Source organism: Callorhinchus milii, unplaced genomic scaffold, assembly GCF_018977255.1.
Source record: "Callorhinchus milii isolate IMCB2004 unplaced genomic scaffold, IMCB_Cmil_1.0 Scaffold5, whole genome shotgun sequence".
Classification (NCBI taxonomy): domain Eukaryota; kingdom Metazoa; phylum Chordata; class Chondrichthyes; order Chimaeriformes; family Callorhinchidae; genus Callorhinchus; species Callorhinchus milii.
Window position 1 is genome coordinate 50,703,165 of NW_024704746.1, and position 24,631 is coordinate 50,727,795.

The following is a 24,631-nucleotide window of genomic DNA, read 5'->3' on the forward strand; positions in this document are numbered from 1 at the left end:
GAGAGAATATCTACAGCATGCTCGTTCCTGTTCATTATCATGCAGCATTTTCTGTGACCGTAAGGAATTAATTTGCAGTTGTTGAGCTAGCTGTCTTTCTGGGAGAATATTTGCTTGCCTCCCTCCCCCCGCCAGTCTTCATTGTGAGCTGTTCGCTGACAGCTTTGTTCTTTCAGCTAATGTAGGCCAGTGAGGCAATCCAGGCCACGAGCTGCATACAGCCTAGTGATTGACCAAGAGGAAGGTGACGTGCTGAGGGAGGGGGGATAGAATGACGTGCTGGGATATCTCAGTTTCCTCTCAGCCAGACCGAATTGCAATTGTGCTCCATCTAGTGCCCAGCCGAAAATTGGCCAGAAATTTCCTTCAGTTGTGAAAGCCCCATAACCTCATGGTTAGCCCGCTCGCATTAAAATACACAGACAGGTGTCTCACTTGCGAGGCAAGTGCTCAAACCACTGAGCTACAGTCGTGCATTGAGTGACCAAATTATTATTGGGTTTTCTTCCTGAGGGATTATTATCAGGTGTGTGGAGTAAGGAAACTTACCCAAGGTTTAACCCTGCTGGGAATCGAACCCAGGTCTTTCGCTTGCAAGGGGAGTGCTCTAACCACTGAGCTACAGAACTCTTTAAGCAACGTGATGGGTTTCCTCATGTGTCAGACGTTCGGTCTAAAAAAAGTTGTTTGAGATGAAGGTTGTGTCTCACTTGAGCAAAAACATTCCTGCAGAGGTTTGATGACAATGGATAAATTTGAATGAAAAGATTTCAATTAGTCATGAGACTCAATCAGATGTTGTTTTATTTATGGAGTAGATTGAACAACTGTAATGTAGCAATCTTTAATGTAAACAGAAGAGAGTGTTCTTTTGATTAGAATCAATTTCTGTGAATATTATGTCTAGTTATTGATTGAATTATTATGCATGCTGCCTTATGAAACTGGAAACAGTTTCTCCTCTAGCCCCCGCACCATCTTGTGCGGTGTTCCTTGCTCTGTCCTTGGTCCCCTCCTCTTCAATATCTACATGCTTGGTGACATCATCTGCAGACATGGAGTCAACTTCCACATGTATGCGGATGACATCCAACTGTCCCTCTCTGCCTCCACCCTTGGCTCCAGGACCACTGCTGTGACAGAATGTCTATCAGACATCAAGTCCTGGATGAGAACTAATTTTCTTCAGTTCAGTTCTTCAACAAGACTGAGACTCTCCCGACTGGCTCCCGTCAGCGTCTCCACATCTCAGGCGCTGACAGAATCACCATCCCCGGTTGCACCCTCCACCTTACTAAGCCAGTCCAGACCCATGGCGTCTTATTTGACCTTCAACTATCCTTTCTATACCACATCTGTGCCATGACCCGCTCTTCCCTCACTTGCGCAACATCGCCCAGCTCCCCCACTGTCTCACTCCACCGGCCTCCGAAACCCTCAACAACAACAACAACAAGATTCCATTTATAGAGCGCCTTTCACGTCAGGAGGACGTCCCAAGGCGCTGCACAGTTGGGTCATGACCCGAGCAGGGGGGAAATGGTCAGGGTGAGGGGAGGGAGGGAGAGAGGAGGGGGGAAATGGTCAGGGTGAGGGGAGGGAAGGGAGGGAGCGAGGAGGAGGAAGAGAGTCGAGAGGGGAGCTGAAACCCTCATACAAACTCATTACATCGAGGCTTGACTCTATGCAAACTCCTTGCTTGATGGCCTCCCCGAGTCCTCCCTCCTTAGGCTGCAGATCATCCAGAACTCTGCAGCCCATTTTCTCTCCTGCATCAGTCTCTGTGACTCTATCACCCCCATCCTCGCCCGACTCCACTGGCTTCCCATCACACAGAGGATACAGCTCAAGATCCTGGTTCTCAACTTCAAAGCCTTCCATGGTCTTGCTCCCATCTACCTCTGCAACCTCCTAAGCCCCTACCATCCTGCTCCCTCCCTCCACTCAGCGGGCTCTGGCCTGCTTCACATCTCCAGCCTTGCTCGCCCCACTATTTTTGGCAGGCGGGCCTTCTGCCACTCTGCCCCCACCCTCTGGAACTCCATCCCACTTTCTCTCCGCCTTGTCCCCTCCCTTGCCTCCTTCAAGACCCATCTCAAGACCGTCCTCTTAGATCGTACTTTCGATCTCCCTGCTTCCCCCCTGCCCTCCACTCTCCCCAATCCTCGCCCCCAGCTCGGGTCCGAAATTCTGTCTGTCCAGCACCTTGGGACCTCCTCCCGATGTGAAACGACGCTATACAAATATAATTTTTTTTTGTTGTTATTGGTGTGTATAAGTTGTGTTTGACACACATGTACTGAATCCCGATTGTGCACATAGAGATAATAATAATAATGACAATCCTTGCATTTGCTATAGCCTTGTCATGTTCCACATCTCAAAGTGCTTCACAGAATATATTGTAAAGTGAATTGACGGTATATTTTGTGGAAGAAACACAAGAGCCAATTGCACACATCAGTGAATTAAGTGACAACATTTAATTTGTTGTTTGTTTGTTTTTGAAGAGATTATTAACCCTGGAAAGTAATCTGACAATTGAATACTTTCCGTGTTGCTGCAAACAGCTTCTGCAGAATGCACTAAACACAAGACAAAATGGATTGAGCTCCTTTGAGCTCCTATCTTTTGAAGCTCGAATTCCTACTTTTGATAAATAACAGCCACTGAGATTGAGTATCCCATGGTGTGTTTGAGTTTATCTGGATTTAATTGGAGCTGAAATAGAGAATTGTGTCACATTCCTCATCCTTGTCTGTAATTAAATGAAGTTCCCAACAATTGACAATCCTTGGTACAAGTGATCCGAATCTTGTAAAAAAACTCAACTCAATCACTGTTTGATGGCCCTTCCTCACTTCACCCCACCTCTCCCCTTTGAAGATGTCTCTACCACTGTTTACATCTCCATTACCTTTACTCTCAGCTTCATCTTCACAGTTATGTCCTTGCCTGGATTTTTACTCGTATGCCACAACATCTCCAATTCATATCTGTCAATAGCTTCTCCCCACCGCCCCCCCACCCCCCAGACTGTCACATATGGCTTTCCTCAGCACTCTTTCCTCAGTCTTCTCCTCTTTGAAATCTACGCACTCCCACTTGGTGAAATTATCCGCAGGCATGGGATTAACTCCACATTTCTGTGGACAATACAAGGCTCTATCTCTCTGACTCCACCTTCAATTCCCGGACCACTCTGTTCTGACCGACCAATTGCCGATCAGACATCAAATCCAAGATGAACTCTTAACTTTCTCTGATTCAGTGTCCTTCTCCGCCCTTTTAAATCCCTTTCAAATCCCTTTGTAATCAAAGGCAAGAATTAATATTATTGTTATTATTATCATCATCCACGCTGTGTCTCAGTCCTATTACATGTAGCTACTGGTGATCCTGCCAGCAGCATATTTGCCTCAAAGAGGAAACCATTGCTGTTTAAGTGCACATGGTTTGTTCAGTGAGGCTGCAGATTTATAACTAATCTGTGGTCAGCCAAGCAGCCGTCACTGAATTGGTGTTGCACAAAAATAGATATAAAAGATGGGGAAGAATTAGTAATAAAACAGTGAGTGAATATATAATAATATAATAATCCTTACATTTGATATAGCGCCTTATCACATAATTGAGCCGTTTCAAAGCGCTTCACAGAATATATTATAAAGTGGATTTACTGTGTATTTTTTGTGGGCCGCCAATTGCATTGATTGAGTGATCAAATGTTTTTTNGGTCGATCAAATGTTATTACCCCAGAAAGTGATCCACCAATCGACTCACAACCGGCCTGTTTACTTCTAGGTAAACATAGGTGTGTGGAGTAAGGAAATTTGACCAAGGTTTCACTGGGTCCTCTTGCTTGCGATGTGAGCGTGTTAACCACTACGTTATGGGAATCGAATTATTCCCAATATTAGGGACTCTTTTACTAAGAAGTTCCCATATGTGATCAGTGATATTAAATGTGTGTTTTTCATTTGTGAGTAAATTGCTCTCGTTCAAATACCAAATGATGCCCTAACATTTTAATTTATGCTTGAGCTGACTTTGCTAAATGCAAAATCCATATGGAAAGAGCATTGCATAATATACTATCAATTTTGTCCACAGTTTTCTGAAGCTGGTTGAGTTGAATGGAGTTCATTACAGCTGCAAGTGGGTGGGTGATGGTGAGAGCAGCTTTGCAATTGTACAAGTCCATGATTAGAGTACAGCCATCCACTTGTCCACAGAATCCACCTTGTGACCTTAACAGATTTCACTGCAGAACAGCGTTGAAGCTTTTCAGACCTCAGTTCACCTCAGGATGGTAGTCTCATGGCCAGTGTTACGGCAAGACCTTGTACTTGTGACGGGCAGAATCTGGTTGAAATGACCCGCACAGGTTGACAAAGCAGTGAGTGTGCACCTTACTGGGCTCTGAGGCTTAAAATTAAACAAAATTGAACTGCGTCGCAATTGTTTTAGTTTTACAGGAAGGGCAAAACTTAAAAGTTTTAATGTCTCCATTTCCAACGTGGCAATGTCACTTGTCCCAGAAGGGGACAGCAGCTGGCTGACACTATCTTTCCAGATGTGCAGTGGGCTGCTGAGGGATCTGAATCTGTGTTGCAAGTGTGTCAAGGGAATTCATCATCACTCGGATTAGTGGTGATGAACCTTCTGTCACGTTGCTCTTCAAGCGGCTCCGTCTAAGTGACAAGTCCCTCTGCTCATCAATATAGACACCAGCTCTTCAGATCTCAATTGGTGATTGATAGCTTTCTGCAGATCCATCATCACCTGCAGATCGAAGTCTGCAGCCTTCACAGTCCTTGGGCAGTATCTACTAGGAATTCCACCCTTAAAGCGCCAGGGGTTTCTCACCAGGTCTTTGTTTGAGGAAGTGGAGTCTTGTAAACATTTCAGAGATCACACTGTTGGTACCAGAGCTGCCACGCCTTTGTCATCTCATCTTCAGGGTGGATTTCTGCAGAGCTCTCCTTCAGTTCCTCAGCACTCCTATACAAGATGCCACACTTCCATCCTTATCAAGCTCCACTGACCTCCTGTCACTGACTAATCAGTTTCCAGATGTTTCTTCTCATTTTCAAATCCCTCCACATCCTTGCTGGTACCATACTGTTTGTGTAATCTTGTTCAGCCCCAAATCCAGCCAGCACACTCTGTTCTTCTGTCTATCTTTCTCTCTCACCATCTCTTTATCTCACAGACTCTCTCTTTCTAACTCTGGTTTCTCAGACTCTATCCGTGTATTTGTCTGTGTAGGTGTGGGGGTTTCTCTCTCTCTTTCTCTCTCTTTCTCTCTGTCGACCCCCTTCACCCTGTAACAAATCCTGCAAATCACTGAATGAACAAATTGTTATTGTTCTGTTCCTTGAAATGCACCTCTGGAAAACTCTCGCTACAGTTAAATGCACACCCGTCCAATAACAACTTTCTGTTCAACATTCGAGTCTGACTGTGCAGTTAACTGGATGTGTGGATATCCGATGCGTGAAATGTGGCCAGGCCCACACCTGTAACTCTTTTCCTGGTCTCCTCCCATTCTTTTATTCTCAGATGCCGAAATCAGGTTTTGAAACTGCTGACAGTGTGTGTTTCTTTCACCCACTACATCCTTGGGCAGTCTGTTCCACTTTCCACCAGCATGCGTCAATTGAAGTTATTCCAGCTGTCTATTTCCTAAACTGTTGCCTCTTACACATTTCATTAATAGCTCATCTGCTGACAAATTTTGCCTGCAATGTATTTTTTTAAACACCCTCTCACTGGCACGCTGTAAACTGTACGTGTGAGAGGATGTACCCGTGTGTGTGAAATATAAAGCAACAAAGTTAGAAAACTTTTGATGTGAAAAATGTCAGATTAATTTTCTCTCATACCGCTCTGTTCCTCGTGTTATTCTTATTAATGGCATTAAATTCATTTTTACTTGCAGATTATCAGCGGCTGATGACGGTTGCTGAAGGCATCACCACTCTTCTCTTCCCATTCCAATGGCAGCACGTCTATGTTCCCATTCTTCCTGCTTCTCTCCTGCATTTCCTTGATGCACCTGTGCCGTACTTGATGGGCCTGCAGTCCAAGGAACCCAACGATCGTTCCAAGCTAGAGCTACCACAAGAGGTAAAAACAACAAAGTGAATCTCACTGGAGTTTAGGAATTCAAGGAGACCCTTTTGCTAATTTTGTCAGATCATAATAATAATAATCCTTGCATTTGATATAGCGTCTTATCACGTCTTCGAGATGTCTCAACGCGTTTCACAGGATATACTATAAAGTGAATTGACTGTATATTTTGTGAGCGAAACGCAGCAGCCAATTGCGCACATCAGTGTCCCACAAACAGTCATGGATTGAGTGACCAAATTATTATTATTGTTCTTTTTGAAGGGATTTTACCTCCAGGAAAAAAAGTGATCTGCCAATTGACTAATAACCGGGTTTTTAATAGCGCCTTATCACGTCATTCAGACGTCTGAAATTGCTTCATAGAATATACTGTAAAATGAATTGCGTGACATCCTTACTTCCCAAATCCCTATCAGTCTGACTTTCATGCACCTCGATCAGTCCTGTATCGACAACTTCGGGGACAGTGCATTCCATCTTCTCTCAAGCATTTGTCTGAAGAAAGGAAAGCAGTTGAAAGCAGTGAGTCTAGAAAAAAGTCATGAGAATACGAAGTACGTGAGTTACATGACAAGGCCATAACCTTTCCCTACTTGTTCTTCACGTTAATGACCCCACGGCACGGTTCAAAAAAAGAAGGTAGTTTGTACTCGGTGGGCTGCCAGCAATCCCCAGTTAAAATTGGTTATTCAGTTCATGGCTGATTGCGAGACACTGCTATGTATAAATTGACTGCTGTTCCCTGACAAACAGTAGCTCCATTTTGCAGTATATCCTGTAAAGAGCTTTGAGACACGCTCTGAATGCAATAGGCACAATATCCAATGCAAGGAAATATCAAACCCGTATGAAAGGATTTTGTTTGAAGCTAAGCCTTTTCTTTACAGCCCACCTGCTTCCTTCTAGGCAGCTTTGGTGAGGAAAGGGAGGTGGGCAAGTTAAAAACTTCTGGTGATGGTAGCTAAGCATTGGGAGAGGCCAGCAAGCAGGTCTTTGCCCCTCACATTCGAAAATAAATTACGGTGACAGAGAGAGCTGTAAAACAGCCTTATTTTCTAAACTATATCCTGTCTTCAGTGAGGATCAGTTGTGATGAGCAGGTTTGTTTGCAGGCAATGTTAAAGCTGTTCCCATTGCTCTGGCTCAGTGAAGAGCCTGTTTTGTCACTGCAGGGATGTCATGTATTTTAAACATGTCAGAAATTGGCATCCACACTGGGTGAGTTAGCATTTGAATATCTCTGATGAATTGTTATATGTCTCTGCCTCCATGTGTCAAAATGCTGAGGTTTGCTTTTGTGTATTTAACAGATTTCCAGTCTAATCGGCTGTTATTGGAAAAGAAAGTGCTTCCAGTGTTTCACAGTTGGTGCTGTTTTTATTTACTCCCAAGTTTCACCTTTGCAATTTGATTTCAGTTTTCATGTGTCTTGATTTAGCCTGAGGTGGATGAATTAAAGTTTTTTGAGCTGAATTCTGCACGCCCATCTGCGAATGTAAATTACCCGCAGCAGTGGAGAAGCCAATAATCAGAATCAGAAGCCTCTCTCATTTGGATAATATTGACATAATTATAATTATTATTAGATTCCTAGCTTCTGCTCTGGGCTTTTTCTCTTCTTCGTGAGCAAGTGATTTCAGTGCAAAACACAGTGCTTTCTCACCAGAGGCACCAGTCTTTCTTCCTGTTGTTTTTAAAGTGTCTTCCGCTGTTTTCATCCGTCGGTCCTTCAAAAACAGATTCTCAGCAATCCAAGCAATCTGGGTGCTGTTCTGAATTCCTTTCCCTCTCTCTCTCTCTCTCTCTCTCTCTCTCTGATTCTCTCCTTAACTGTTTGATTCATCATTGTTTGTATCCACTCAAACTTAAAAATGGTTGTTCATTTCTTGGCAGTTTGTGGGACATTGTTGTGTTCAAATTGGCTGCCATGTTTGCCAACAAAATACTTCATAGCAAAAATTCCTGTGAGATGTCTTGAAGACATGATCAAGATCAAGGATTATTATCACACTATTAGCTCCAGACAGCTCGAATACACAACCTCCTAGTCATGCTAGAATCTTGATGAAAATGACTCAGAGGTCGAATGACGAGTCCAACAGCGAGTACACCTAGGCAGTGATTAAACTGCTGCTTCCTTTTTCCTCCAGACTAGTGTGTCACCTGGCTCAGTTGGTAGCATTGGCTGCTTGTTCAAGTGGACGTTAAAGATCCTGTGGCACAACTCGCAGGTGTTCTGGCCAACAAAACCCCCACTCACTCCATGGCTGTTTATAAGACTACAAAAGGCAGAGTCAATCCACTTCACATCCTGTTATGCCCTAAGGTTGTCCTCTTGATGTGAGAGGTGCTATATCAAATTTGAGGATTTATTTATTCATTTTATTCAAAACAAAATATGTTCACTAGAAAATCTTTAAAACATTTGAACAGGGGTTAAAATTCATGTCTCCCCAACCCAGGTTGACAGCATCACAGAATTGTAGCGAATGTGCAAATGTGTTCATTTTAGAGCTGATGGCCTTGCCGTAGAACCACTCACACCAGGGAATGAACACGTGGGGACTGCCTCAAAGAGGAACTGGGACATTGCTGTGCACCAAATTATCTGCTGCGTTTCACCCACAAAATGCAAAATTACTGTATTTTACACTATATCCTGTCCTGTGCTTTGAGACTCCCCCGATATGAAATGCGCTCACCAAATATAAAGAATATTACCATTATTATATGTATAACTGCCCGATTTTAAGTCTGTTCAAAATTGAAATCTCTCAGGGCCTGTTTCATTGGCCTCTGAAGTGTGGTCAAATCTCTCCTGTTTTCCCTGCAAGCCAAAACCCTAATAGGTAGAGGGGTCCAAGTTGGACAATCTACAGGAAAGCTTGCCAGACAGCGATATCAATGGCACTAAATGGTTTTAGCTGGTTAGGCTCCAGCAGTACTCCAATGCACACTCTGGTGCCCCGAAGCCTAGGCCCTTGCCAAGCTGCTCCTAATCCTTCCCAGAATTAGGTAAACAGGATGCGTCTCTCCAGAGTGTGCATTCCATTCCAATAAATACCTCGGGAAATTTCCCCGTATAGGTGAGATGCACAGTTTGTTTTGGATACTCTTAAGCGTGGTGATTGGTTTCTGCATTTATCAGATACCCGGCTGACAAAAAAAAAGTCACAACTCTCTGGTTTGCGATACCACCATATAAGTCAGTAAATAAAGTTCAAAATGTGCCATTGAAGAATTTAGCAGGGGGTAGCCAGACCCTGTGAAATGGACGACACAGTATGAACCAGTCAGTTTAATTTGGGTCATTCCCACTGTCCTGCCATAGAAAGCTCCTGAGTAATTAACACAAGTAACTTCAGCACTGAGAACATTCAAATACTGTACGATGTAGTGGCAATAATGGAGACCTGGCTCAAACAAGGGCAGGAATGGGAGATGAATATTCCTGGCTACAATGTATTCAGGAAGGATAGGGAAAGGGAAAAAGGAAGGATGGCAATATTGATTAAAGACACGGTTATGGCACTGGAAAGGGACAATGTGCTAGAGGGTCCAAAAACAGAATCTATTTGGTTAGAGTTAAGGAGCAGAAAAGAAGCTGTTGCTCTGTTAGGTGTATACTATAGACCACCAAATAGTGGGAAGGAGATAGACGAGCAAATCTTCAAGCAGATTTCAGAAAGATGCAAAACCAATAGAGTAGTGAGAATGGGGGAACTTCAATTATCCTAACATAGACTGGCAAAATAACAGTGTAAAGGGCAACGAGAGGGAAGGATTCCTGAAATGTGTGCAGAATAACTTTCTGGATCAGTATGTTTCCAGCCCAATGAGGAAGGAAGCAGTGCTAGATCTAGTTCTGGTGAATGAAGTGGGGTAAGTGTGAGCAGGTTTCAGTTGGAAAGCATCTGGACAACAGTGTGATCACAACATCATTAGGTTTAGAGCACTGATGGAAAGGGACAAAGAACAATCAAAGATGAAGATACTCAACTGGAAGAGGGCTAATCTTAGTGAGCTAAAAATGGACCTAGCCAAGTTGGACTGGAAAGAAAGATTGGCAGGTAAAACAGTTAACGAGCAATGGGAAGCTTTCAAGGAGGAGATAGTTCAGGGACAGAACAAATACACTCCCACAAAGGGAAAAGTAGGGCATCCAAACCTCCCTGGATGAATAAGGAAATTGGGATTCAAATAAAACAGAAAAAGGAGGCTTATGATAAATGTCAGGCCCAAAATTTAGAAGGTAATCAAATAGAATATAAAAAGTACAGAGGAGAACTGAAAAAGGAAATAAGTGGGACAAAGAGATTGTATGAGAAAAGATTAGAGGGTAACATAAAAGGGAATCCTAAGGTATTTTATATAAGGAATTAAAGGTTAGTCAAAGGTAGGGTGGGTCCAATTAGGGACCAAAGAGGAAATCTTCTTGTGGAGGCAGAGGGCATGGTTGACGTACTGAATAAGTACTTCGCATCTGTCTTCACAAAAGAAGAGGATGCAGCCAATGCCACAGTATTGGAGGAGAGGGTAGAGAAATTGGATAAGATAAGAATAAACCGAGAGGAGGTACCAAAAGGATTGATGTTGGTTGCTCAAGGTAGATAAGTCACCTGGTCTGGATGGGATGCATCCCAGGTTATTGAGAGTAAGGTTGGAAATAAAGGAGGCTCTAGCCACAATCTTTCAATCCTCCTTGGACACTGGAGTGGTGCCAGAGACTGGATAATAATAATAACAACAGTAATGCTTGCGTTTGATACAGAGCCTCCTCTGTACTAAAAAAGGGCAGAAGGATAAACCCGGGAACTACAGGCCAGTCAGCCTAACGTCAGTAGTGGGGAAACTTCTGGAGACTATAACCACTTGGAAAAATTTAAGTTAATAAAGGACATCCAACGTAGGTTTGTTAAAGGCAAATTTTTGATGAAGTAACAGAAAGGGTGGATGAAGGTAGTGCAGTTGATGTAGTTTATATGGATTTTCAAAAGGCGATTGATAAACAACAACAAAATTACATTTATATAGTGCCCTTCACTCTTGGGAGGAGACCCCAAATAAATAAATAAACAAATAGATAAAGTGCCACATAAGAGACTTGTAAACAAAATAGAAGCCCACGGTATTAAAGGGACAGTGGCAGCATGGGTACGGAACAGACTGGAAGACAGAAAGCAGAGAGTGGTGGTGAATGGATGTTTTTCTGAATGGAGGGAAGTGTGCAGTGGAGTCCCCCAGGGGTTATTATTGGGACTACTTCTGTTTTAGGAAGTATGTCAAGGCATTGGAGATGGTGCAAAGGAGATTTACCAGAATGGTACCAAGAATGAGGGACTTTAGTTATCAGGAGAGACTAGAGAAGCTAGGATTATTCTCCTTGGAGCAGAGACGATTAAGAGGAGACTCAATAGAAGTTTTAAAAATTAGGAGGGGATTCGATAGGATGAACAAGGAGAAACTACGTCCACTGGTGGGTGGGTCGGTAACCCGACGACACCGATTTAAATAGTTGTTAATTGAAACAGAGGGGAGGTGAAGAGAAAGTTTTTCACACAGCGAGTTGTTCGCATCTGGAATGCATTGCCTGAAAGGGTGGTGGAAGCCGATTTTGATAATAACTTTTAGGAGAGAAGTAGATAACTATTTGGGGAGGACAAGTTTGTAGGATAATGGGGAGAGAACAGCGGACTGGGATTGATTTGGATAACTCTTTTCAAAGAGCCGGCAGAGACCACGATGGGCTGAATGGCCTCCTTCTGTGCTGCTTAATTCTATGATATCAACAGATGCTGCAAAACCTAAAAATGAAGGCTTAGATGAAACAGAAATCCCAGAATTTAATGGATAAAAGATATTTATCAAATTGAATTGGATCCAACTGTCAGCGTGAAGAGAACGGTACATCCCCACAAAGTGTTCCTGACATTCCCTCTGGTTACCAGGTAGCCTGTCAGATTGGTCTGAAAAACACTGTATCCCGATTGAGAAATTGAGTGATCTCAAGTTGTGTCCAGGCCTTCAGATTTTGGCAGAGATATTAAATTGCTTGTCAATTTCACTTCTTTGCACAGCCTTCAGAAATCCATATTTACAATTATTCAGAGCTTCAGAGTTGCAGTGCTTCAGAATCGGTCTTGGGAAGGCACAAAGCAATCTGACGTGTGAGCATGCCACTATATATTCAAAAGAGAAGGCAGTTTCTCCCATGTCTTGGCCAGCAGTCTTCCAGATGAATTGATCATTATTTTGTGAGACCTTGCCAAATCTGCTGACATTTCCTTCATCTCTCTATTTCACAGTAAATGCTTGCATTTTACATTTCAACATTAAAATAAAATTGGCCACTCAATCCACGATTGTTTGTGGACACTGCTGTGTGCAATTGGCTGCCACGTTTAACCACAAAATACACTGTCAATCCACTTTACAATATATTCTGTGAACCATTTGAGACGTCTCAACAGTGTGATAAGGCGCTATATCAAATGCAAAGATTAATATTATTATATTTGACATTATTTATTGTTGAGATGTTTCTGAAGCAATCAGGTGCAATATTGAAAATGCAACTTCTTTCTTGATCACTATTGGGAGTTTCTTTCTCCTGGTGTCCAGGTCAACAATCCCCCCAGATGAAAATTTGTTACTCATTACATGACTGTTTGTGGACATTGCAGTGTGCAACTGGCTGCTGCATTTCGCCCACAAAATACAGTCACTCCACTTTACAGGATATCCTGTGAAGCGCTTTAACATGTCGACGTCGTGATACGGCACTGTATCAAACGCAAGCATTATTGTTATTATTATTATGTGCAAACACTTTCCATGCGGGCTTGTGCCCAGCCATCATTTTTCCAGTGTTGTTTTTAGAGCTTTTCTCTCCACGATAATATCATGAGAACTCCCGAATGAAATCTTGTCTTCCATCACACGTATCCCATTGTTTCTGGGGTACACGGTTCTTTTACAAGCTGCTGAAGCACTTGTTAAAAGCTCCACACAATAATATTGACAGAAACTTGTCTTCAGTCCAATTTAATACTAAAAGAGCTGTCTTTCAAAGGGAGCTGTATTCTTCATGTGCACTTGTCCTGCACATTGTCGAGTAACCTATTCTCTTCAGTGTAAAGATATCATGTAAGTGTATCCTCGCCAACAATTCCCCAAATAAAATTGTCTGCTTGCTTCATGGCTGTGCGCAAATTGGCTGTTCGCCTATAAAATACGCAGTCACTCCACTTCACAGTGTCCTTTGAGACGTCCTCCTGACATGAAAGGACTATATCAAATATAATGATTAACATAAGGATTATTGTGGCTGCATTTGACATTCGATTGATATGAAAAGTAGTCAGGAAGCACATAGAAAAGCTGATGTTTTGGCAATGGGCCAAGTTTCTACAGTTCCCAGTTTCAAATTTAGCCCTCTTGTCTGTAAGAGATTAAAAAAAAATTAATGGCAACCCATTGCACAGTTTGAATCTTACTAATCACTTTTAATAAATTATATTCATCATTTCATTGTTTTGTGTGAGACTTTCCCACGGGCATTCTGAACTCCAATCCAATGGAATATTATTTTCAGAATATGCAAGTTAAGAAAATCAAAATGGAAATTGCCTTTTCAACCTTTGAACGCTTTGAAAAGAACTGATAGGATTGTCACCCTTAAGCTCCTTTAAAGCACAGGAGACATGAGCTGCAAGCCGCAGGAGCTAAAGATGGATGTGCACAGTGAACGAAGGGAATCGGAAGCTTGGATGTCAAGTCCTCTTTTTAAAAGGAATGAGCATTTATAACTGAGCTGTGTATCTGGGCAACTGCAGAGATGTGAACCTTTGTATGACCACAAAACTCTGACCTGGTAAGAGCAGCCAACTCGTTGAAAGGTCGGCAGGTAGTTGGAATGCTATGGTAACATTGCTACCTAGAGACAGGACCAAAAACCCAAAGTAATCAGATTGCTTTATTCAAGCCGAATGTCAACTTTATGTATTCAGCAGCACTTTGGCCTTTGCAAACTGAAATTGTACTTGATTGAGGCTTGTGTTGTGTTAAGGTGAAAGGATTTCCCTTGTTTTGTACCATTGAGTTGTACTGAGCACTTTAGGTGAAAAGGCTGGTCACTTGACCTGGGTAACACAACGTGAAAGGACAGTTTGCAAAAGTGCGACTTTACTGTAAGATCAATGGGTGCTGTTTGGGAAGTAGATCCTGATACCAGAGCCGAGTCAATGGGGCCAGAGAACTTTACAGAACAGAAGGCCATTCTATTGTGTCTGTGCTGTCTCCGAAAGAGCAATCCTTCCAGCTCCATCTACCTGTCTTTTCTCCCAACTACTTCAAATAACTACTCTTTAGATATTATCTGCTTGCCTTTTGAAACCTAATTTGAATATTGCCCCAACCATGTTGCCATCTACCAGCAGAGTCAAATTGGCATTTGAGTCTTGATGTAAAGGTTGCATTGAATAATAATCAGTAACAAGGTTTCATTTCAGACCTAAGGAAGAAGCCTGGCTCCGTTCCTCGGTTTATTAACCAGTGTGTTCAATGGCTCCTCTGGAGGAATAAACGTGACATAGAGAGGGGAGCTGCGATTGATGGACCCGGTATTTGCCTTCAATCGTGTGCAGCTGGCATCTGAAATGATAAATTCCTTTTGCCATCAAAATTTGACAATGTGCTGTGGTGATGACAATGTGGCGCTTGAACCCAGTGGTTTGTGACTGAGCCATGCTGACATCTGACGTTACAAGGTTTAAAAAAAAATGGTGGTGGGTGGTGCAAACAGATTCAATAACAACTTTCAGAAGGGAATCAAATACTTACTTGAAAAGGAAAATGTTGCAGGGGTATGGGAAAAGAGCGGGAATTGGGACTGACTGGGTAACTCTTCCAAAGAGCCGGCACAGGCATGATGGGCCGAATGGCCTCCTTCTGTGCTGTAATATGCTATGATTCTATCTATGTTTTAAAAGTATTTAAATACATTTTACACACAGTGCAAGTCTACAATGGCAGTGCCTCATGCTCCTGATGGCTCGGTTTCAGCTCACCGTGTCACTTGAACATGTGTGACCCACTCTTCCCAACCTCCAAAATAATTATTATCATTGTTAATCCCATTAACTGATGACTACGGTTTCCTTCCTAAATCAAGCAAAATTAAACTGTGCCCACGAGCACGGGAAATAAAAACTCGGTCAGGCTGAACTGTCTTTCCAAAAGAAACTCCCTTCTCTTTTTAAATAGTGCCATGGGATCTTTAACGTCCACCTGTTGGCATCAGGACCTCGGTTTAAAGTCTCATCAGGAGGAGGGCAACTCCAACAATGCAACGCACGTCCAGCGCTGCATTGGAGTGTCAGCTTAGACCATGTGTTTACAAGTCCCTACGTGGGGCTTGAACCCATAACCTTCTGACTCAGAGGCAAGAGTTATCACTGGGCCAGGCTGACAGTGTGCTTGGAGGTCGTCTGGCCTAACATCTCTCTGTTCTTTCTTTCCTCGCAGGCAAACTTGTGCTTTGTGGATATTGACAACCACTTCATTGAGCTTCCAGAGGACTTCCCGCAGTTCCCCAACAAATTGGAATTTATTCAGGAGATCTCAGAGGTGCTGCTCCAGTTTGGTATCCCACCGGAGGGGAACCTTCACTGCAGTGAAAGTGCCACCCAGCTGAAGAACCTGGTGCTGGATGACCTAGCCAATGACAAGAAGAACGGAAACCTGACCAGCGAGACTATCAACATGTACCAGTTTCTGGAGGGCAATGAGACCTTGGCCCGCCTTCGGGCCTTGGCCAAGCGAACAGGGGTGACTGTGGACAAAGTGGAGATCTCGCGCCCAGTGGCGGCGGAGAGAGTGAAGGACACCAAGTGGCAGTGCCCGGAGGAAGACGTACTGGACTACAGGCTGAACGTGCAACTCCGCGAGGTCTTTGCCAACCGCTTCACTCGGATGTTTGCAGATTACGAGGCCTTCGTCATCCAACCAGCTCAGGATATGGAGTCCTGGCTCACCAATCGAGAGCAGATGCAGAATTTTGATAAGGTAATTGATTGCACTATTTACCCCCTCCCCCACACATACATACACACACACATTGAATTTTTGTACTTCTTAGCCATGTAAATCACTTCTGCTGCACATAGGCTTGTAGCTCAGTGGTCAGAGCACTCGCTTGGCAAGTGAAAGACCTGGGTTCGATTCCCAGCAGGGCTAAACTTTGGGCAAGTTTCCTTACTCCACACGCCTGATAGTAATCCCTCAAGAAAAAAAAAATTGGTCACTTCAATCTATGATTGTTTCTGGGACATCCTCCCGACGTGAAAGGCACTCAATAAATGGAATTTTGTTGTTGTTGTTGACCGTCAAGGATTTGCATCCGAGCTGGGTGTTGGGATCAGGGAGGGTGGGGGTAAGAGGGTGACTGAAGGCTCGGTCGAAGACGAGGGTCTTGAAATATGCCTTGAAGGTGGCAAGGAATGAAATGAGGTGAAGGATGGAGTTCCAAAGTAAGGGAGTGAAAAGTCTGGAGTCCCAATTGCCAATGGAGGGACGGGCAGGGCGGGGGCATGGAGCAGATTGGAGTCCACTGAGTGAAGAGAGCAGACAGGTTGGCATGGTCACAATGCTGCGTGATCTGTGTTCTGATGTTAGCTGTAAATGCTGAATCACGAGGACTTTTGTTTAAAAAGAAACAGTGCAACTAAACAACCGTTCTCGGTGTCTTTCCACCTTTAGCCGTCCTGAATGGGTGAGAAGGCTAGAACGAGATGAGGCAGACAATTTTGGGCCCAATTGGCAAATGCAAGCAGAATTTTCATTTCATTTTCATTCAGCACTTGTGATGCAAGATCTCATTGATAGCAGTAAACAAGACTTCCACTTTCACTCGCAAACAGCAAATGTTTGCACCCCCCCCCGGCCTCTTGTGTCGCCTACATATAACTTATATATGTCGACATATTTCAGCTTTAATGCTCGTTTTCAAACATGAAATAGTGAAATTATGTGTGATGTTCAGTTCAGTTGATGATAAATGTGCAGCTGTTGCTAGTATCCGAGATGCTACCCCTCGTGAAGGGTGCTATATAATTTCAAGTTGTTGTCTTTCAGGGCTACTTTACCAATGTAATATAGTGTTCTGCGATAGGAACGCTCTTGGGCAGGTTACAACATGAAAGAGTTTGGGGGACAGTGCAGAGAGGAAGAATTTTCTCAGACTGAGATTTTGCACAAAGAGTAACTTGAATGATGGCTTTTGAGACGTGCAGTTACGGAGAGGGGATTTATGTCACTGTTGGTAGTGACACAAATCCTCACTCCTTCAGAGGATGTGCCCGGCATTCATGGGATCATGCTGTTGAGCATCACCAAGCTGCCTCACCAAGACTTATTTACATCGGGACTTTTTGCTCATACGCCAGGCTGACACTCCAGTGCAGCGGTGGGGTAGCACTGTGTTGTCTGAGGTGCCATTCTTTGGATAAGATATAAAACCGAAATCCTGTTCAGGTAGCTGTTAAAGATGTTTATGTCTTGTCCTTCGTATGAGACATTAAACTGATGTCCCTTCTGCCTGTTCAGATGATTGTTAAAGATCCCATCTTACTCGAAAAGAGAAGGGAGTTTCTCCCGGTGTCTTTGCCAACAATCCCCCAAATAAAATTGGTTACTCACTCCACAGATGTTTCTGTGCGCAACTGGCGGCGGTGTTTTGCTCACAAAATACACAGTCAATCCACTTTACAGTATATCCTGTGAAACGATTTGAAACATCTCAATGACTTGATGAGATGTTATATCAAGTGCAAGGATTATTATCATCCTATGGCATGCTTTCAAAAGGGAGTGAACAATCTATGTCACTTCCTGGTTGTTTGTGGGATGTTGCTGTGCACCACATTGGCTGCTGGGTTTGACCGGAAAATACAGTCACCACAGTCTACAGAAACCTTGTAAGGTTTATCCTTGTCATTATTACTTAGGTGCTGAAATGAAATATTGAAAGATGAAAGCCAACAATAAGGAAGGACTGTTTGCAGTAGATCTTCACCAAATGTGGGCAGGAACATTGAGGGCATTTTGCTTCTGGAAGCATGTCCAATGTAAAGCACAATATAAATAAGGTGGTGTTTGTTTGTTTGCTTGAGGTGCACATGGCGATTACACTTCTCAAACATTCTTTCCTTTCTTGCCTGTTTAAGATTCTTGGCTGCCCTGCAGGTCAATATTAGTGTCACCGCACAATTGATAGATGAGGCACAGTGCTCTCTCTTCCTGTTGATGACCTGGTCAGTCTGTGGCATTGTTTCTCAGGGAAACCAGGATGAGCAAGTGGATTGAAATCTTGTAACAAAAGGAAACCCGCCAGTCAGTGCTGATGTCACTGCTGCCTGAAGAAATTGTCTGACAACTCCTTCATTTCAACAAATGACTCATTACAAATCCTCTTCTGTTTAGGCAGCGCATCGTATAATCTTTTTGTCCAGAGCTGAAAATGTTTCCTGACACATCCGAGAGGCACAGTGTCTCGCAACACTTCCAGACAATGACTATGGCTTTTGTTCAAAGCATGGACATTGATGCAATCAATCTGGACCTGGAATAATCCTTTTTATGCAGTAAACTTTATTAGTGCCCTACCACATTGTTTAGACATCTCTCATTTGGTTACATAGGAATGAATGTATCGTGCTGTGAAGGTGAATGTAGAAGCCAATTTACCACACGGGAATGTGCCACAAACAGCCAAGATCCATCTTATCTGCATGTTTGTCAGTTAGGACACCGAGGGAAACTCCCTTCTCTTTTCGAATAGACTCATGAGATCTTTAACGTCCACCTGAACAGGCAGACTGGGCCTCAGTTTAAAATCTTGATATAAGAGCACAATGTCAATGCAAAGCTGTATCTGAACAAATTATTAATTCATGGCCAGGATCAAATTTCTTTCCAGCACACAGAATATTTTAGCAAATATTTTTTAACTGCATGCCTGGATCTATTTTAAAATGCAGATTTCCACCAACACCACTTGGCATGTTTCCTTAAGGAAGTTCAGATATGAAGTCTTCTGAATTATACATTATTTAATCTTTCCTTTGTGCAGAAATACGTGTTTCCCAAGAGAAAGTGGAATTGGACAGTGTGTGATCATGCAATCCTACTTTTGAACTTCATCCTTCAGAAAGGACCCTTTCATGAATTTGCCTGGGATCAAAACTCGGGGGATTGCTTCCAGATTTTTATGCTTTCGTTTTATATATTTGCATAAAAATAAAATCACATCTCAGAAAAAAATTAGATTGCTTACCCTATCCCTGCCTCCAGTTGCAGTTTAAGAAGCAAATTCACTTTTAGATCAGCTTGGAATTCCAGCTTCTTTATCCAGATAATAATAATAGTCCTTGCATTTGATATAGCTTATTATCAAGTCATTGAGATTATCAAGTCATAGAATATATTGTGTATTTTGTGGATGAAATGCAACAGCAATGTCCCACAAAAAGTTGTACCAAATTTTGAGGGATTATTACCTCCCGATAGCGATCTGCCAATCAATTAACAACCGGTTTCATACTTACTGTTAGGTAAACAGAACCGTGTGGAGTAACGAAACCCGCCTAAGGTTTCGCCCTGCCCAAGAATCGAACCCAGGTCCTCTCGCTCTCGAGGCGAGTGCTTTAACCATTACGCTACGGGGCTCCCAATTTCCCATAATTTCCTAAATTTTGTCAACTCAGTCTAACAATCACATAAAAGAAGGTCTTTGGTCCATGGAACCCAGGCTCCTTTTGTTAGGTCCCAGCACTATGTTACTGTGATGATGGATGAAGGGTTGCGTGAACAATCAGTGGGCTGATAGGACATTTCTATTAGCACTCTAGAGGATTTTCTCCTTGTCCATATGTGCTTCCCATCAACTACATGGTGAACGTCATGAGGCATCCATGATGATCTGCTGTGTATGACTGTCTCACGCTGGCTCAATTGATAGCGCTCTCGCCTCGAAGTCGGCAGGTTGTCAGTGCAAGCCCACATCGAGACTCGGAACCCCTATCATCTATGCAGACACTCTGAAGGGTTGTCGGAGTTCTGTATTGTTGGAGGAGCTGAAGACATTAAACTGAGGTTTCCGTCTGCCTGTTCAGGTAGACGTTCAAGATCCCATGGCATCATTTGAAAAGAGAAAGGAGTTTCTCTCTCCTGGTAACCTGGCCAACATTTCCCCAAGTAAGATTGGTTCTTCACTCTGTGTGCAAATTGACTGCTACATTTGCACCCAAAATACACAGTCACTGCACTTTACAGCATATCCTGTGAAGCGCTTTGAGATGTCTTGACATCATGATGAGGTGCTACATTAAAGATAAGAATAATAATTATTACTCAATAGGCAACTAACATCGCAAATATAGTATTATTTCCACAGCACAACCCATCTGTGCTCAGGGAAAGATCAGCTATTTTGATAAATCAGGACATTTGTAGTTTAATTGAAGCGCTATCTAAAACTAAAATAAAAGGTGGATAAACTCAGCCAATGTAGGAGAAACTGAAACATCAAAGATTTGTTAAAAAAACGGTCTTTGAGAGATATGTATATGAGACTTAAAATGTAACTGATTGTTTTTTACTTTCAGGCTTCGTTTCTCTGTGACCAGCCAGAACCCTCCCTCCCCTTCCTCTCTCACTTCATCGAAACCCAGATGTTTGCCACTTTCATTGACAACAAAATCATGTCTCTGTGGGAGGAGAAGGACCCCCTGCTCCGAGTGTTCGATTCAAGAATCGAGAAGCTAAGGATGTACAATGTTCGAATCCCTACACTCCGCACCTCAAACTACCAGAAATGCACGGTCTTAAAAGAAGCTGGTGAGTGCAGGTTTTCTCTTCTTCACTCTCTCTCTTTCTGGTCATTCTTTATTCCGTTTTATTTTTACACTTTCTTCTGATGAGATGTTAAACTGATGTTAAATAATCATCTACCTGTTCAGGACTTACTCGAAAAGAAAAGGGAGTTTATCTCTCCAAGTATCCCGGCCAACAATACGCTAAGTAAAATTGGTCTCTGACTCCATGGCTGTTTGTAGGACATTGATGTGTGCAAATTGGCTGCCACATTCTCCTACTAAATAGTCACTCTGCTTTACAGTGAATCCTGGGAAGTGTTTGAGACATCCTCCCGAAATTTAGGGAGTATTATTATTAAGACATGATTTATTCCTTGTACTCAGTGGAAACTGAAACAGCATCCGCACAAAAATCGATTGTTGCATCCATTAAGGCCATTAAAACCGCATGTCACAGTGGATTCATTGAACTGTGAATCAGTGGAGAGCGGTGTCTCTTGACTGATAATAATCCTTGCATTTCATATAGCGCTTTATCATGCCACTGAGACGTCTCAAAGTGCTTCATACAATGTACTGCAAACTGTATTGACTGTGTATTTTGTGGGTGAAACACGGCAAACAATTGCGCACAGCAGTGTCCCATAAACAGTCGTGGAGTGAGTGACCAAATTTGTTATTATACATATTTTTTATTTGGATGATTTTTATTACACCTGGAAAATAATCCGCCAATCGACTAACATCTGGGTTCCTGCTTACTGCTAATTAAACAGAACTGCTTGTATATTTGCACTATGCTCAGATGACAAACAGTAATTTACTAGATGAACGAAGGCAGTATGAATTGTCTTTCTCAGTAAATAATCATACGAGCAAGGAGCAAATCCTTTTCTTCATTTATTTTCCCATACTTTGTGTGAGCTGATCATTCACTAGTGGAATGGAAAGTCCATTGTGATCGAATTTCTCTGAATGTTCAGAAAATCGGTCGGGAAAAGTGAGCAAAATGGTTTGTGAGGATAGATCGTAGATGTAACACTGTTCTTAACATGGCCTTTCATGATTATAAATTTACATGTGCAACTCATCGGCATGAAAGTTTTACAATTGGTTCTTGAAAAAGACCAAGAGACTCCTCTCCTCTTGGAACAAATTACTTTTTCGTATAGGCTTAAAACCTAACTGCTCCCGTTCTCTGGAATTTCATCCTGGAGACTCTCCAATTTGCTGTCTGTCTCACATCTTTCAAGATGTGTCTCTTTAATCACTCCTTCGGTTAACTTTCGCATCCCACCCCCTCGGCTCCACCACCAGCTCGGGTGCAAGCCAGGACTGTCTTCCCGACGTGAAAGGTGCTATATAAATGAATTTGTATTTTATTATGTTGTCTGTTTAGTGATGGAGGCCAGGGTTCAAATGGAGGCAATGTGGCAATGGAATCATTCCTTGTACTCAGTGTACTCCTTGACCCACAGCCTTGTTCAGTTGCCTTTGGGTGTTCATTGTGTCTCCATATAACCGAGTTGTTTCAAAGCTGTGAAGCTTTACAGGATGGTGGATAGGCTTCTTCTCATTCAACCTTGCTTTTTAGAACATTTCGCATATCAAGGGTAAAGTGTATAAAAAAACCCTGATAAAGGGTGCTTTCATCTGGTGCATTCAGCAACGAAATGACCCCCTCAATGACCAGGGAGTCTCATTTGAGCGCCAAGATGTTAGGATATAATTTAATTCCGTCAAGTGCCAGGAATTTCCTTGTGTGTCCCTGACGATCCCTGTCCCACTCGTGCCCCACTTGAGACCATCTCTGATAAACTCTCTCAGGATGGAGTGGGGGATGAATAAATCACAATAGAAAAGCAGCAGAACTTGCGGGAAGCATAACAAAGCAATCTGCTTAACAAATTATTATGCTAAAGCCCCAGTAAAATCCTTAATCGTGCGAGAAAATATTGTCGAGTGTGTCGATGTTCCAGAATTTTCCTGATGCAAGGGGATTTATGTTCTCTGAGATGTTTGAAGTGCTGGCAGCTAATCTCTTTTCAGGACATCAATAAAGCACGATCATCAATGAAGAAAATGTGAGAGAATGTCACACATGCTTTTTATCCGCAGACATGTGGCTTGTTCAAAGGCTAACATCAATCGACATCCTGGTGCCAGAAGCCCATGTGCTTTCCTCAGAAGACCAGGGCCAGACCGAATGTAACAAAACTTCCATTATGTTTTTTCACCACTAATTCTGTGGGTGATGGACTGTATCACTTGTCCCCTAACAATTAGAAACTATAGGGTTTATTCAGTGTAAGGCCAATAACACACACAATAACCACCTCGGGTTCCACTTTCATTTAGTGAAATAATTTAGACTTGTTAAAATTTATTCTAAATCAAATTCGTCAAAGAGAAGCAAATGTGTCTTAATCTCAAGCTTAAATGAAAGGAAGGTTTTATCTTTATACAGTTCAGTACAGAAATTCACTCAGGTTTTATTTGTTTAATAAACATACATAGTACCTTGCAATATAAACGTGACCCTACAAAAACAGATAAAGGATTTAGTTTTCCATGCTAGAAGATTTTTCAGAGAACTGTTTTCAGAGAACAGTGGCACATATTGTCCACCCCTCCCCTCACCCCAAACAAACAAACAAACAAACAAACAAACAAACAAACAAACAATGGAATTACAAGTAAAAGTCTGTTCCCCTTTGCTTCGGGCATCATGTTTCCATTCTGATGTTTGAGGACTTTGGGTCAGATGTTTATTCTCGCCCACTCAGTGCACAAATGTGTGAGTTTCACAGTGGCCTCTATCTCGCTTTGAATGGAGTGGAGCAGCCATGGTTGCCCTCTATAGAGAGATTGTTGGTGTGTGAAATTTCAATTTGGTGTAACTTCTTTATTGTAGCTGGTTAATGATGTATGTCCATAAATTAAATTAACACCAACGATAAGCTCCTTGGTTCCCTCTACATATCAATCTCGTCTCCATTTTTGATATCACTGCCCACCCAGTGTAACACCAAATAGTGTAAGTTTTATGAGTTTGGATCACCTTTTTGGTTGGCCAACAAAGTAATCATAGAAATAACAAAAAAACAAAGATTTATGCTATAATTCTAGAAATATTCAATCAAGAGACATTTATTTTTGTTGGCCAACCCGAGAGTTTGGTCACCATTGGTCTAGATTAACTCGATTTACGGATATACAAAATAAATCCCAAGGGTGAATGCAACAGAACAGAAGATACCAGGTTCGACTTTTCATTCTTTCACTCTTTGAGAGAATGCCCAATGCTTAAGGTCCAAATAAGCTCTTGAATTTTCTTCCTCATTGCTGCAAGTTAGTTTTCAACAGTGGGGCTCTCTTACAAAAATTCTAACTGGGCTCTGCATCTTGAGGTATAAAAGAGCTATATATTCTAAAAATATATTGCTGATGAAAATGACAGCTTTTCCTTCATACACAGTCAATGTGAAGTTGCTATTTAGAAGGCTAATTTGCCTTCTTTGGCTGATAAAAGGTAATGTATGAAAGTAGAGTTGAGGCACTCTGCTGCTCACTTGTGTCACCGATGGAAATAGCATGTTCCTGGATGAACTGAAAA

The 24,631-nt window shown here is 42.4% G+C and overlaps 1 protein-coding gene and 1 non-coding gene across 7 annotated transcripts in view; both read left to right on the forward strand.

Moving 5' to 3' along the window:
• dennd5b (DENN/MADD domain containing 5B) overlaps positions 1–24,631 on the forward strand; it is a 120,934-nt gene that overhangs the window by 64,765 nt on the left and 31,538 nt on the right. For 3 of the 6 annotated variants that reach the window (XM_007898607.2, XM_042335960.1, XM_007898609.2), the window contains 3 exons: positions 5,946–6,133; positions 15,668–16,207; positions 20,806–21,037. In XM_007898607.2, the coding sequence (XP_007896798.1) occupies positions 5,946–6,133; positions 15,668–16,207; positions 20,806–21,037 (960 nt within the window). Of the gene's footprint in view, positions 1–5,945; positions 6,134–7,452; positions 7,507–15,667; positions 16,208–20,805; positions 21,038–23,133; positions 23,224–24,631 lie in introns of all 6 variants that reach the window. The other 3 variants (XM_042335957.1, XM_042335958.1, XM_007898604.2) reach the window with 2 other exon arrangements.
• On the forward strand, positions 16,307–16,378 carry trnaa-ggc. The gene has a single exon. It is a non-coding gene; the product is annotated as a tRNA-Ala (tRNA).